At 37.2% G+C, this 15,209-nt stretch overlaps 1 protein-coding gene across 11 annotated transcripts in view; it reads left to right on the top strand.

The window, feature by feature from the left end:
- Positions 1–15,209, top strand: part of KIAA0586 (KIAA0586 ortholog) — a 136,606-nt gene that overhangs the window by 114,590 nt on the left and 6,807 nt on the right. For 9 of the 11 annotated variants that reach the window (XR_011465637.1, XR_011465636.1, XR_011465633.1 and 6 more), the window contains one exon: positions 11,755–11,820. The exons of the other annotated variants lie outside the window; for them this stretch is intronic. Coding sequence is in view for 2 of the 9 variants with exons in the window: in XM_070377768.1 (XP_070233869.1) it covers positions 11,755–11,820 (66 nt within the window). In the remaining 7 variants the exon portion in view is untranslated. Of the gene's footprint in view, positions 1–11,754; positions 11,821–15,209 lie in introns of those variants that run through there. 11 annotated transcript variants of the gene reach the window in all.

Raw genomic sequence — 15,209 nt, 5'->3', positions numbered from 1 at the left:
TTTCGATTAAGAAGAACATAAAGCAGAGTGATAGTGAAGAAAGCAGGATAAGTGGTTTTGCTTCTGTAGATCATTTGGTTAGGGGAGCCCTTTTTGAAGGAATGGCATTTCCACACAGAGTGAAGGGAAGGAGAAATGTTCAAACGTTTGGGGAAGAGTATTCCATGTAGGAATATGGGAATATGAAGGAAAAATGAAGGTGTTACGGTGGGAATGAACTTGCCCGAGGAACAACAAGAAGGCCATTGTGGTTGGAGGGGAGTGTGCAAGGGATCTGTGGTAGGAACTGAAGACAGGAGACGTAGGCTGCAGACCATGTTGAGCTCTGCAGACTCTGAGAAGGAATTTGGATTTCAGTCTGAGCATGATGAGAATAAAGATAAACTGGAGGACCATAAAGAAGGCAGAGCACTAAAGAACTGATGCTTTTGAACTGTGGTGCTAGAGAAGACTCTTGAGAGTCCCTTAGACAATGAGGAAATCAAACCAATCAATCTGAAAGGAAATCAACCCTGAATCCTCATTGGAAAGACTGATGCTGAAGCTGAAGATCCAGTGCTTTGGCCACCTGATGCAAAGAGCTGGCTCGTTGAAAAAGACCCTGATGCTGGGAAAGATTGAAGGCAGAAGGAGAAGATGGTGACAGAGGATGAGATGGTTGGATGGCATCACTGATTCAGTTGACACAAACTTGGGCAAACTCCAGGAGATGGTGAGGGACTGGGAGGCTTGGCATAGTGCAGTCCATGGGGTTAGTGCAGTCCATGGGGTTGCAAGAGTTGGACACAACTTGGCAACTGAACAACAACAACAAATGAGGAGAATCCTGTGGAGGATTTGAGCTAGGAAATGACAGACTTTAATTTACATTGTTAAAAGTTTCCACCAGCTTCTAGATGGAGAACAGACCTTCGGGAGACAGTGGTGGAAATAGACTAATTGGAAGTGTGTGACTGTCCCAGTATTCCAAATGAGAGGTGATGGTGGCTTGGACCCTGGTAGAGGTGTCACGTTAAGGCTATGTATTGATGGCATATACCTAATAGAACTGAAGAATAAGTTGATTTAAAAAATTACTTACTAAGGCAAATTAGATGTAGAGTGTAATTGAAACCGGAGTCAAAGATTCAGTTCAGTTCAGTTCAGTTGCTCAGTCGTGTCTGTGACCCCATGAACTGCAGCATGCCAGGCCTCCCTGTCCATCACCAACTCCTGGAATTCACTCAGACTCATGTCCATCGAGTCAGGGATGCCATCCAGCCATCTCATCCTCTGTCGTCCCCTTCTCCTCCTGCCCCCAATCCCTCCCAGCATCAGAGTCTTTTCCAATGAGTCAACTCTTTGCATGAGGTGGCCAAAGTACTGGAGTTTCAGCTTCAGCATCATTCCTTCCAAAGAAATCCCAGGGCTGAACTCCTTCAGAATGGACTGGTTGGATCTCCTTGCAGTCCAAGGGACTCTCAAGAGTCCTCTCCAACACCACAGTTCAAAAGCATTAGTTACTCCTAAATTTCTGGTCTGAAAATTACTGGTTGAATGATAGTGCTACTTATTAAAGTTAGGAAGATTGAGGTGAAAATCAGCCATTCTGTGTAGGACACATAGGTTTTGAGAAGCCTAAAAAAACTTCAAGTGATAGGCAGTTTGTTATTAGAATTCAGTGAAGAGGTTGGGACTGGAGATAAAAAGCTGAGAGTTGACAGTATGGATGCTATTTAAAGTTGTGGTATGGATGACATCACCCAAGGATTAAGTAAAGGGAATGGGAGCATCCCTGGATTAAAATCTTGGACATCTTCAAGATTTGAAGATAGAGAAAGGAGAGGGAGCCAGCAAATGAGACATTACGCCCAGTAAATGGTTATCTCCCAGTATCAGGAAGCACCCTTGTTTGTTGTACATTTTATAGATGGAAAGCACTAATTATTCTTACTGAGTTAACATTTGCCTCTCATAACTTCTCACTTATTGGTTCTAGTTCTGTCCTATTGGGTGTTAGAAACAGGTGTTTCAATGGAACAATCTTTCAAATATTCGATAACAATTATAATCCAAAATGTACATGCTGTGTTCCTTTTGCGTTCAGTCTCTTAGTCGTCTCTGACTCTTTGTGGCCCCATGGACTGTAGCCTGCCAGGCTCCTTTGTCATTGGAACTTTCCAGACAAGAATACAGGAGTGGGTTGCCATTCCCTGCTCCAGGGGATCTTCCCACTCAGGGATCGAACCCACATCTCTTGCATTTCCTGCATTAGCAGGTGATTTTTCATTACTAGTGCTACTTGGGAAGGCCCATGTTGCTTTTACTATTTCTTATATTGTTTCCAAGCTCTTAACTAGTTGAGCACACTAGAGTGTGCTCTAGTCAATCTATCCTGCCTAGAGTTGCACTAGGATAGAACAGTCACTGCCAAATATGGTAGATTTGTTTCTTCCCCCAAACCTACAGTGATGAAACTAAAATCTTGGACATCATCAAGATTTAAAGGTAGAGAAAGGAGAGGTGCTTTATAGCTGACAAAAAACTCTCAAGTGTTGAAGTTTTCCTTCTCACAGTAAACTAGTGAATATGTAAAATGTTTTTATTAGTGTTGTTATACAGATGAGAAAGCTGAGGTTTCAGAGAGGTTAAATAGCCTCACGACTCTTGATTGTCTCAGTGTTCACAGAAGTTGTTAAAAACTGGTTTAATACTAAAGTTTTTGGTGTTCTAATAAAGCTAACCACAATTTTTTTCAGCAGCTTGGTGTCAAGCTGAGTTTTCTACTTTCTGTAGTTGATTTTTTAAATCATAATATTCCTCAACTTTAATATTATCCTGAGAAATTTCTCAGTTGGTTTTCCTATATTCATTTTGCTCCCCTATTTTATCTACCCAGAGCAAGAGTCACTGTTTAAAATATTAATCAGATCACTTGACTCCTTGCTCAGACCCCTCCAAAGACTTCTTTTTGCACCAGCCTAGAGTCTAGACTTCACATCATATCCTAAAAAGTTCTGCCTGATCTGGCCTTTGTTCTTGGAAATCATTTCAAGATATGTTTATCAGATAAAAATAGTTAATGTAATTGCTTATTTTTTTCATACATATATGTGTGTTTGTATATATATATATACACACATATATACCCATAAAAGTAAAAATGGGCAATGTCTGAAGAAATTTATATCACTATACCTAATAATAAAAATGACACCAACTCCTTTTTCTTCTTGGGTTAATCCAAGATCTAAGAAATACATTTACTAATAAATCCCAGACAAACTACCTTTGTTAATCATTTTATTAGAGTTGATTCCATGTGTTTAGAATAACTTTTAGCAGAATTGATACATTTATTCTTAATTCCTTTTGTATAAGACCAATTTTTTCATGTTTTCCTTTCCTTCTTATTACATGGGAATTCAGCTTATAAGCACAACCTGATTTTTGGATTTGATGATTAAATTTAGTCAAAACCATCATTCAGTACCGTTGCCAGTAATTTAGACTGTAAAACAATGTGTGTGAATGTGTGTGCATGAACAGCGGAGTGGAGGGGCCGGGGCAGGGGAGTGCCCATGGCTGGAAATGCTGATGACTGCATTTAGTCTGCACATCAGGCTGTAACTCCACTTCTGTTTCTCTGGTTTACTTCAGAAATGCCTTGCAAAGGATGAAAGATCTAATGCAACAGGAAAGATGTCATTAAATGTTTGGCCTCAGTTTTTAGGGGTGGGAAGCATAAAAAAAAAAATAATCAGGATAGTGCATCAAATGCAAATTGGAAAACCTGGGTTGTGTCTCAAGTATCACAGTAATTTTCACAATTCCACAGATTCATGTTTTCTAAGAAACCATTTTTTATTATAAAGATACAAAATAGATTTACTGTTTTATATTCTTTTTATATTTTAGTTTATATATATTTTATATTATAAAATATGTTCAAATAATTGCATGAAAAGTGCTGTTACTTTCAGTTTCTGTGATGGGCTAGTTTATCACCTAAGAATAGTGACTACACATATAAGGCTTTCTTGGATGTGTTATTAAATTAGTAGCAAATGCAGAGGCCCAAGTTGTACTGGAATTTCTAATGGAAAATAAGCAGTTACCTATGAATTATTTTAAGTTAGAGTGCTATTTACTATCTTTCAGAATAGCAGAACAGATGACTGTTGTGGAGTATATGCCTATAAAGTCTTAAAGTGAAATGTTATTGCCGAAAGTTATCTTAAAATCGAATTGTTAATCTTTATTATATTGTCAAGATGGACAGGTACCAAAAAAAGAAAGATGAACAGGTACTTGTTAGTGTGATGACACTCACGCAATTTAAGTCTGTAGAGAACTCTGGCACTTTTTTTGCCGTGGATATAATTACAATAATACTGTCCCATCTAATAAAGTCCGAAAAAATCATTTAGGTAGAAATGTAGTTCCAGGAGCCTGTAATTATTGCCTTCATGCTTTTCTTCCTGCATTAAAACAAATCAGACCTAAGAAGTCATGGAAATATTATGTTGGATATTTTCTAATTGCTGTGTCAGCATAATCAATCATTTTCTAAATTTACCAATTTCTTGAAATAGCTTAACCTATGTTCATAGCACTTTACAGGAAGCAGCACAAAATTAGTTTCTATGTCCTCATATATTTCTCTCAGTGTCACAAAAGTATTTATTGTATAAATGAAATATTTGTCTTTGGCAGAAAGGCCTGTACACCAAACTGCAATTAATGAATATAAGAATTAGAAAGCAAAACTTTGTTTAGTCTGAGGGAAAACAATTCTTTAAACTGTAACCACATGACTGTTTCTTGTTTGCATCAACTCTGGGTGACTGTTATTGTCTTCTCTGAATTCTCTGGGGCAGAGGCCTGACTTTGTTGAATGAACCAATTGTTTTCCTTTGTGTTGCCCATCTAGTAAGTTCCCATCTGGTTTGTATCAGACTGTTTTCACAGCCAGCAACTGCTGTCTTCTCTATATCCTGACACTTCAGGGCCCCACGCTATCAAAGCACTGCTGCCATGGCCTTGCTGGCAGGACCCATACAGCTGCGCCTCACAGCTTGGAACTATTACCCAGAGCAATGCTAACATAGAACTTGGACTGGCCCTTATTCCCACTGGTGTCGTGTGTACAGGGAGCAGAAATCCCCCTTGCCTCCCTTCCCCCCAACCCTGAAACTTACTAGTCAACAGAAATCTTTAAAGCTCTAATTTTAGGATATGAAATGGTGGTGTTCTTATTTTCTAGTGGCTTCCTGTATTTGAAAGCTCATTTTTCATTCTTTCACTCTTTTTTTCAAGTTGCCAGGTCTGGCCTTGGGGAAGTGAACTGGTCACTGTGTCACATTTAATTTTTGTTTCCAAATTTAGTTAGGCGTGACTAGATATGGCAAAATCCACTGTAAAGGATTTTACCGTATTTTCACTGTATTTTTAGTGATAGTCACAGGCCATAGTTTGATAGGAGTTTTCATTAGAAAGAATTTCCATCTCAGAAAATGAATTTTCTGTGTGTAAATTATAAAAACACTCACATTCAAACTGTTAAGTAAATATTAGGGACCTACTTTGCTTTCAGCTTTGTTTGCTATCAAATGTTGTTTATTTATTTATTTTTTTTTCAAATGTTGTTTATAAGGATGTGATAATAGTGACCTTCTAAACAATCTGTGGCCTTGCGTGATTAAAGTTATAGGAGTTACTATTGATTAAGAGTTATAGTTGAGTTTAAATGTCATTATGATGTCATTGCTTTATAGATGTAAGCTGAAAGAGCAAACTTTTTTTGGTAGTCAAAATAAGTAAATAAATGGCTTTTATAAAATGTATTGATATTTTAGAAACGCTGTCAAGATTAGTTAAAATGAGATTAGTTTGAGCTTTCAATTAAATTGAATGGCTCATTGTTGTAGCATCAGGTATTCTAAGTAGTAAGTCAAACTAGATTTGTGAGAGTCAATCGAGAACAACAACAACAACCAGAACTTACCTACTTACCTTCTGCTTCTGAATAAAATGGCAGCCCACTTCAGTATTCTTGCCTGGAGAATTCCATGGACACAGGAGCCTGGTAGGCTACAGTCCATGGGGTTGCAGAGTCAGATACTACTAAGCAACTTTCCCTTTTTTTCACTTTCTGAGTAATTTCAGCTCATGGTTGTTTCAAAATTTTAAGAAAAGAAATAGGAATTTGTCTTTGCAGTCAGCAGTGTGGCCTGTTGCCGATGCTAACTTGATGTGAAGGGCTGGCTGGTACAGTCAGTTACGTGGCGTTTCATTCATTGGAAAACAGTCTAACACAATAAGATGAAACTAACCTTATGGCAGAAAGTGAAGAAGAACTAAAGAGCCTCTTGAGGAAAGTGAAAGTGGAGAGTGAAAAAGTTGGCTTCAAGCTCAACATTCAGAAAACGAAGATCATGGCATCTGGTCCCATCACTTCATGGCGAATAGATGGGCCAACAGTGGAAACAGTGGCTGACTTCATTTTTCTGGGCTCCCAAATCACTGCAGATGGTGACTGCAGCCATGAAATTAAAAGACGCTTACTCCTTGGAAGGAAAGTTATGACCAACCTAGACAGCATATTAAAAAGCAGAGACATTACTTTGTCAACAAAGGTCCATCTAGTCAAGGCTATGGTTTTTCGTGGTCATGTATGGATGTGAGAGTTGGACTATAAAGAAAGCTGAGCGCCGAAGAATTGATGCTTTTGAAATGTGGTGTTGGAGAAGACTCTTGAGAGTCCCTTGGACTGCAAAGAGATCCAACCAGTCAATCCTAGAGGAGATCAGTCCTGGGTGTTCATTGGAAAGACTGATGTTGAAGCTGAAACTCCAATATTTTGGCCACCTGATGCGGAGAGCTGACTCATTTGAAAAGACCCTGATGATAGGATAGATTGGAGGCAGGAGGAGAAGGGGACGACAGAGGATGAGATGGTTGGATGCCATCACCGACTCAATGGACATGAGTTTGGGTAAACTCTGGAAGTTGGTGATGGACAGGGAAGCCTGGCCTGCTGTGGTTCATGGGGTCACAGAGTCGGACATGACTGAGCAACTGAACTGAACTGAACTAAACCTTTTAATTGATGAAACTAACCTGTTGAATTTTTTTTGACTTCAACCTTTTATGGAAGTATAATATACATACGGAAAAGTACACATAGCTGTACAGCTGAAGGAACTTTCAGAAACTAAGCACACTCAGGTATTCAAGAAACAATATTGCCAGCATCTCCAAAGCCCCTTCACGTTCCCTTTTAGACACAGCTTCCACCCCCAGAAAGATAACCACCATTCTGACTCTTTTTGTTCTGACTTCTAGCAGCATAGATTAGTTCTCTTGGCTTTGTACTTAAAAAAATGAAATCACACTGAATGTATGGCTTCTTTCATGGGGCAAACCTATTGTAATTTTTAAGATTCCTTTAGTTTTCAAACCATTATGGCATGCTTTTATAAAGAATTATCTGAGAGGAATTTGTTTTAGTAGCTGTGTCACAGGCTGTTCAACCAGCAGGAAGTGTCTTACAGATAAAGTTGTCTACTAAAACATCGAGTCTCTCTGTTTGCAACCAGATTTTAATGCTGGAATGTCCCTCTAGACATTCCTGCCACTAAAAGGCAGGAACTCTCTTTGTCATTACACTGCTCAGTAAGCACTTAAATAGTTTTTAATGAGCCTTAATAACTAAGTGTACATTATTCAAATAAATCATAGTCTGCATTCAGAATAGGTGGGTCATCTATTTTCTGAATTACCAATCAGCTTCCTGTCAGTTGAATATAAGCTTTTATGCTGCCAAGATACTATTTCTGAAAATGCTATTATTGGCAAGAGTTGTATACCTATTAGAGATGCAGCCAATGAGTAACATATTTGTTTGAAAAGTATTAACTTCTATATCTAATAATATTCCTAATAGCCCCCTTTTTTCCTTCAGTGAGCACGCTAGTATAAAAGTTCCAGCTATTCTGATTGTTACTAATTTTAGATTTCTGCTTGTTAGATTTGGTTTCAAATTCTGGGTGTCACTCATTTAAAAACTCTTGTTTTGTGGGTTAAAAAAATTCCTATTTTGGAGGCCGTCATCTTTATATCCTTGTTTTGCAGTTAACAGTCCTATAGTACTGCATGGTTTTCTTAAATACATAAAGAATTTGCTTAAAACAGTAATATAATGATCTACAGGTTTAAGTATTGCTATACTAGTGGTTCTTACTAAAGATAGTATTACAGAGTGGAAGATAAATTTTCAACCAAAAATAAAATTTTTATAATACAGGAGTAAAACATAAAGCCTACGTTCCTATCCTTTTAAAAGTACCACTTTTTGAAATACGATGACTTGCTTTCATGTTGACACCATATAGCTACAAGATTTTGAAAGACCATTTAAAGTGCTGAAATACAGTGAATGTTTGGAAGAAGTATAGCGTACAGGTGGCACAATCCCCGTGCCCTCAGTGTGCCCTCATTTAAAGCTTTTTCAGGAGTATCCCTACTTTTCCAGCCTTCAATTCTATTTTTAGATCTAAGATCATTTGTTTTTATTCCATGGTAGTTTTAAACATTTAAATAAAGTTAACACATTTGCGTTTTGTGGTGAAGCTAAAAGGATAAATTACATTCACAGGTAATTTATGACTCAATTTTTGGTCAATACTACCCCCTCGGAATTTCCATAGAAATGTTAATAGAAATCTATAGATAAAATATTTAGAAATTTTTTCTTCATTCTTTTACTTGATTACCAATGAATATTATGTTTCTTCAGTTTTGAACAGCAGGGTGAGGAAGTGTAAGGACTAACAAACTTGATAGACAGCTTTCAAATCCTGTTGCCATGGTGTGGGTTGTGTTTGCTCCCTTCATTGTCACTACAGAGCGCAGTATACCAACTCCCAGTAAACCCTTTTGCCCGCAAGTGAGAATTATGAGGCAGCTACTTAGTATAGGAAAAAGTGACAATGGTAACTCTGGTATTGACAGAGCGGTCTTTTTTTCCCCATTAGAAATCATTGTAGAAGTATTCTCTCCTAGTTTGGGTAAAGGGGAGTTTTGTTTATGGTTATAGTAACAATGAAAATAGGTAATAGCTACATTTATGTGTACTTCCTTTATGTCATGTACTCTGCTAAGATCTTTAATCAATCCAGTTAGGTAGGTAATGTTAATAGTAGTCTTACTTCACATTTGACGAACCTGAGGCTCAAAGAAGTTACATATTTTGCCCAAGGTTACACACTTAATAAATGATAGAGCTGGGAGTCAAACCAAGTCCAATTCTGAAATCAACGGCTATGCTCTTGAACATACTATATATTTCCTTCCTTCATAACTCTTTTTTAAAAAGTAGAGCAGATAATTTCTGATTATTCTTACAGGTCTCAATAGCTCAATATCTACCAAGATACATCCTAGTAGAAGAATATGAAAATGTTGGGTGGTGGGGAAAGAACCTTTTCTTACGAGTTGTAGTTCCACAGCTAACTTGTGACGTTGATTTCTTTGTCAGTGAACCTTTCTGAATTGTGATTTCCTTATTAGTAAAAATGAGATAATCTCTGAGCTCCCTTACAGCTCTACTGCTCTAATATGTGATCAGTATTTTTTTTTCTTTTTCTTAAACAAAAAATCTCCCTGTCAAAATATGTTTTGGAAAGATTGCTTTAATGAGAGCAATTCTTTTGTCAATTGGAAAAAGTTAGAAAAAATCATAGGCTAAATAATAATAAAACAACCATTTGCTGAGTGCCTCTGTGGGCACTGCTCTAGGTTATTTAATTTACATATATCATTCTTGTTCACGATCATGAGAAATCTGTGAGCTAGAAGAGAAGATGGAAACACAAAGTGGTGATACTTCAGTATGGTGTTTCTCCCAGACCTCACGCAAGTCGGGACTATGATTTGCATTCAGGTAGCTTAGTCTCTGAATCTGTGCTCTTAGCCACAAGCTTTCAGCTGTCTCTCTAATAAGAGTGTCTGGTTATTATTTACTTGCCAAAATTTTTTTATCTTACATACCAGTATAGTAGGAACAGAAAAAAAGTAGGTTCTTTTTCTTAGCTTCCACCCTGTTTTGTTTAGTCTGAAAGGGGATGGTGTTGCTTATTTCTTACTATAACACAATAGGTAAGTTTGAATTCTGGGCTTTCAGGCAACCACTTCAGAGAAAACTGCCTCTTAATTTACTTGCTACAAACAAGCGGTTCTTCAGTGGAAGGGATCTCTGAGCTAGTATTGATACCTTTGTTTCTGTGTTTGTATACCAGATTCTATAGACTCTGAATTACAGAATCTGAAAAACGCCTAGCAGTAAGTTTTGTCCCCTCGCTCAGAAACTTAAAGGCAGAGGAAAAGTGAACGTGCTGCTAAGTCGCTTCAGTCATGTCCGACTCTGTGTGACCCCATAGACGGCAGCCCACCAGGCTCCGCTGTCCCTGGGATTCTCCAGGCGAGAACACTGGAGTGGGTTGCCATTTCCTTCTCCAGTGCATGAAAGTGAAAAGTGAAAGAAGTCGCTCAGTCCTGTCCGACTCTTTAGCGACCCAATGGACTGCAGCCTACCAGGCTCCTCGGTCCATGGGATTTGCCAGGCAAGAGTACTGGAGTGGGCTGCCATTGCCTTCTCCAAAGTGAACATAGATAGTATCTAATAGTAACACCATAGTAAGCAGTATCTAATAGTAACACCATAGTAAGCGCTACTCCCTCTCCCTCCTCACTGCATTCCAGAGTACCGGGTTGAGCTCCCTGTGTTAAAAAGCAACTTCCTGCTATCTATCTATTTTACATATGGTTATGTATATGTTTCAGTGCTACTCTCTAAATTTGTCCCACTCTCTCCCCACACTGTGTCCACAACTCTGTTCCGGATGTCTGTGTTTCTATTTCTGTCCTGCAAATAGGTTCATCAGTACCATTTTTCTAGATTCCATATATATGCTTTAATATACAGTATTTGCTTTTCTTTTTCTGACTTACCTCACTCTGTATAACAGGCTCTGGATTCATCCACCTCTCTGGGGACCCATCTTGCCCTGTTAGTGGGAGTGTAAATTAATATAGCTACTATGGAGAACAGTATGGAGATTCCTTAAAAAACTAAGAATAAAACTGCCATATAACCCAACAATCCCACTACTGGGCATATACCTCAGAAAAATCATAATTGTAAAAGACACATGTACCCAGTGTTCACTACAACGCTATGTAAAATAGCCAGGATATGGAAGCAACATAGATGTCTGTTGACAGATGAATGGATAAGGAAGTTATGGTACATATATACAATGGAATATTACTCAGCTGTAAAAAGGAACAGATTTGAGTCCATTCTAGTGAGGTGGATAAACTTCATTTATAATGATTAAATCCTTAAGTAAGCGAATCTGTGAAAACTTTTAGCTTTGGAAGAAATGGCCCATGAGCTTCTCTTATTTAATACAAATAATTATGCAACTTCTCTCATGATCCTTTTCCCTAATTTTTGATGCATAAAGATAATAATCCATTAGGTAAAGTATTATTCTATTGACAGTCATTAAAATTCAGCTGTTTAATTTCGTTTTTTACATTAAGGCCACGAGGTCAGGCTTCTGTTTGCCTGGTTTTATGAAACTAACTGTGGAAGTGCATTTAGTTTGTGGATTTGTTTGTTTGTTTGTTTGTTTGTTTGTTTTTAAGTGGAAGAAACCATGATTATGCTTCACTGATTTTCTTATGAAAAAAAATTTTTATCTGTAGCTTCACCAGGTGATACGGATCAGACACAAATTGAGCCCAGTCTATACCTCACATCTTTATTTACAGGTAAGATTTTTTACTTTAAATGTTTCAATTTTTTTTTCATTTCCTTCTTTCTCATAATAATCAACACAGTAGAAACAATAATTCCAATTTTTTATTCTTCTAAATATCTCCAAATTCATCCCAAGTATAAAATTCCCTTCATACACTAAACTCAACTCTCCAAAAGTTAGGGGACCAAAAAATCTATCATTTCCTCTATGAAAGTTTATAAAATGTTGAATTAAAAGGCTGCAGGTGTGGTATTCAGAGCACCGAGGCTAGTACTCCAGATAATTCCATCTGGGGGAGGTTATTTGTTGGGACAGGACACTGTTTAAACTTTGAAGTCAGTTTTAAACAAAGTGAAGCAGCTGGAACCTGGCATAAGAAGAAACAAATCTTTCACATTAGCTATTGCTTTTGGAGAAAAAAAGATTTGGAGTTGTTTTTACAGGTGCCGATACATTTATTCTTTCTATAGGAACTGCTGTATTTTTATCTTAAATTATAAATTTAAAAATAAGCATTTGTCAACTCATTTAAAAAACAGAAGCAATCGTAAACTTAAGAAATGTAATAGGATTTATATGTCTAAAACACATTTTGGGATGAGACTATAAAACATTTAAATCACTTTTACACTTGAAAGTAAGGAAAGAAATGTTTAATAGTGACTAATTGTGTGAAGCAGAGGCAAATCTAAATTTTCATACTATGTACTTAACATCAAATGACCAGACATCATCTTCATCAAAACTTGTAGTATTTGTTCTCAAGCACTCAAGCTATGATTGCAAAATCTGCAGGGCTGGGTTAAGTATGTGAGGAGAATTGAATACAGCAGGATAGTTTAGCAGCTGCTTAAGCAAGGAATTTAAGCAAGAGTAGATGAGCCCAGAGTGGACAGGAAAAATGCTTCAAGAACTCAATAAAGCACAGCTGAAATACTGTAACATTTTCATAGACAGCTGGGAAGCAACTGTGTTGCTGGAACTCAGGGCTAATCTTAAAGACAAGATCTGGTCAGCATGAATCTAAGCAAGCTGTTAGCCATGAGGAACCACAGACTGTCTAGGCAGAAACAAATCAGCTTGGTCCAGCAATCATTTTAAGGCCCAGCATGTACTAGCATTATGCTGCAACTTTGCAGAATACAAAGGTAAACAAGACAAAGTTGGTTTGCTCATAGGGTACATTTAATAGGAGCAGTAGACCTACAAACAAATAATAAGAATATGAATCACAGTCCATGCTTTTAAAGAATCTATTGTCCAAAGGAAGTTATAGACATGTAAATAATTGCAATGCAATTTCCTAAGTGCTGCAGTGGAGTTGCCATCCTGAGACTAAGGCATCAACAGTGTACAGGAGAGGAGCCCATGTATTTCACCACAGTGGCTGGAAAAACAACCCAGAGAATGTGCTTCATCTGCACATGTTCCTAAGTGTTTAGGGTCTGCAGACTCCTGAGAAACACTGATAGCTATGACTGCCTGACTCCCTTCCAGACTGTATTTATGTGAATACATATAAATATGAAAGGATTTCCTATGAAAGTAATTTGCATATGATTTCAGGGTATTCATAGATCCATGATCACCCATCCTTGGACTTTAGGTTAAGATCCTTCATGTACTTAGGTTAAAGATTATTACAGTTTTTGTTACCTTTTTCATTTTATTTTTAAATGAGTTTATAAGAAACCCATCCTTATATGCACAAAGAAATACCCAAATCCAAACAATTTAAAGTCAATGTACTATCTATTCATCTACTCATAGAAGAATCCCATAACTTTATTTATGTGGCCTATGCCACATGCAGTTACTGAATCCAAGTAAGGAGTATCCAGTGCTGCATTCTTCTGTGAAGTTCCTGAGGAATTTTTTTCTCCTTTTGTCTACTTGTCTCATGTTGTTTTAGGAGAGAATGCTTTGTTTGGATTCCTCTCAGTTTGCAAATAACAGAGACATAATAATGGGTTACCGGCTGTTTGAAGATTAGAGTCAGAATCTAAAACTTACTGATGAAATGGATTATCTAAACCTAAAAAACTTTTAGAAAGTTATATATATATATGTATTTTTAAAAAACAATACATGTACAATATATAGGCAGATTCTTAAATGGACATTAAAAGTCTTGCATTATTGCTTTATTAAATTAATTTTAGATTTTCTGTTCGTTAGTCTTATAAGAAGGTAACAGAAAACAGAGTTTCTTTATGAATTTTAAATACTTTTAAAGCAAAAAAATGAATTTCAAATGTCTAGAAAGTATATTAAAGCCTGTCTTAGGACGCTTCAAATACATGGTCCCGCTCAATGACATCTCTGGCTTAAATGCATGCTGGGTTAAATGACGTACTGCCTACCCACGGAATCAGGGAATAGTTTTCCTTTTTTTAAAACAAATCTGAAAACAGCTGTTGAAACAATTACATCATAGAGTAATGATATGACTGTGGAAATTTAAAAAGTCAAGCTTTGAAACCATCGAACTACATTAATAGAGGTAGAAATTTTATGTTTGCTTTAATGATGATTTATTAAGATATTATGTCTTTTCTTAAAAAAATTAAACTCTGTGAGGACCATAACTGGATATGAATGTTATACTTTTTGCCTGTTAACAGTGATGCTTTTTAAAAAATGTTTCCAGCCTAAAAAGTTCACTTTTAAAGTTCTAAAACTCAGATTTTGCTTGTATAAATGAGCACTTCAAAAAATCTTTCCAAAATGTACATTAACAAACCCTTTAGATAAGATGATACATTTTATTTGATTAAAAACACAATTACTAGAGTTAAAATTAGCATAATTATTTGGAGGCCCTCTGGAACTGTGGGGTTTTTTCCTTAGTGTATTTCAGTGACACATTCTTACCCCTCTCTCATAAGTTGACCTACCTTTTGCAGCCAAGCCTTAGGATAGTTTCTTTCCAGTTTCTTAAAAGCAAGTGCTAATCTGTGTTAAGTGCTTTTTGTGTGCCAGCACTATTCAAAACACTTTATATACATTATCCCATTTAATCCTCACTAAACCCTTGGAGGTATTGGAGAAGGAAATGGCAGCCCACTCCAGTGTTCTTGCCTGGAGAATCCCAGGGACAGGGAAGCCTGGTGGCCTGCTGTCTATGCGGTCACACAAAGTCAGACACGACTGATGCGACTTAGCCCCAGCAAACCCTTGGAGGTAGGTACTCTAACCTATATTATGTAGGTGAAGAAACAAGGGTTTTGAAAATCATGTGTAACTTTCTCAAAGTCCCTCAATACTTATTCTTCCTCTTGTACTAAGTTGCTTCAGTCATGTCCAACTCTGCAGTTCCATGGCCTGTAGCCCTCCGGCTCTTCTGTCCATGGGATTTCCCAGGCAAGAATGGAGTGGGTTTTCATTTCCTCCTCCAGG

This window comes from Bos mutus, chromosome 10 (assembly GCF_027580195.1).
Source record: "Bos mutus isolate GX-2022 chromosome 10, NWIPB_WYAK_1.1, whole genome shotgun sequence".
Lineage (NCBI taxonomy): Eukaryota > Metazoa > Chordata > Mammalia > Artiodactyla > Bovidae > Bos > Bos mutus.
This window is presented reverse-complemented; position numbering and strand designations above follow the sequence as displayed.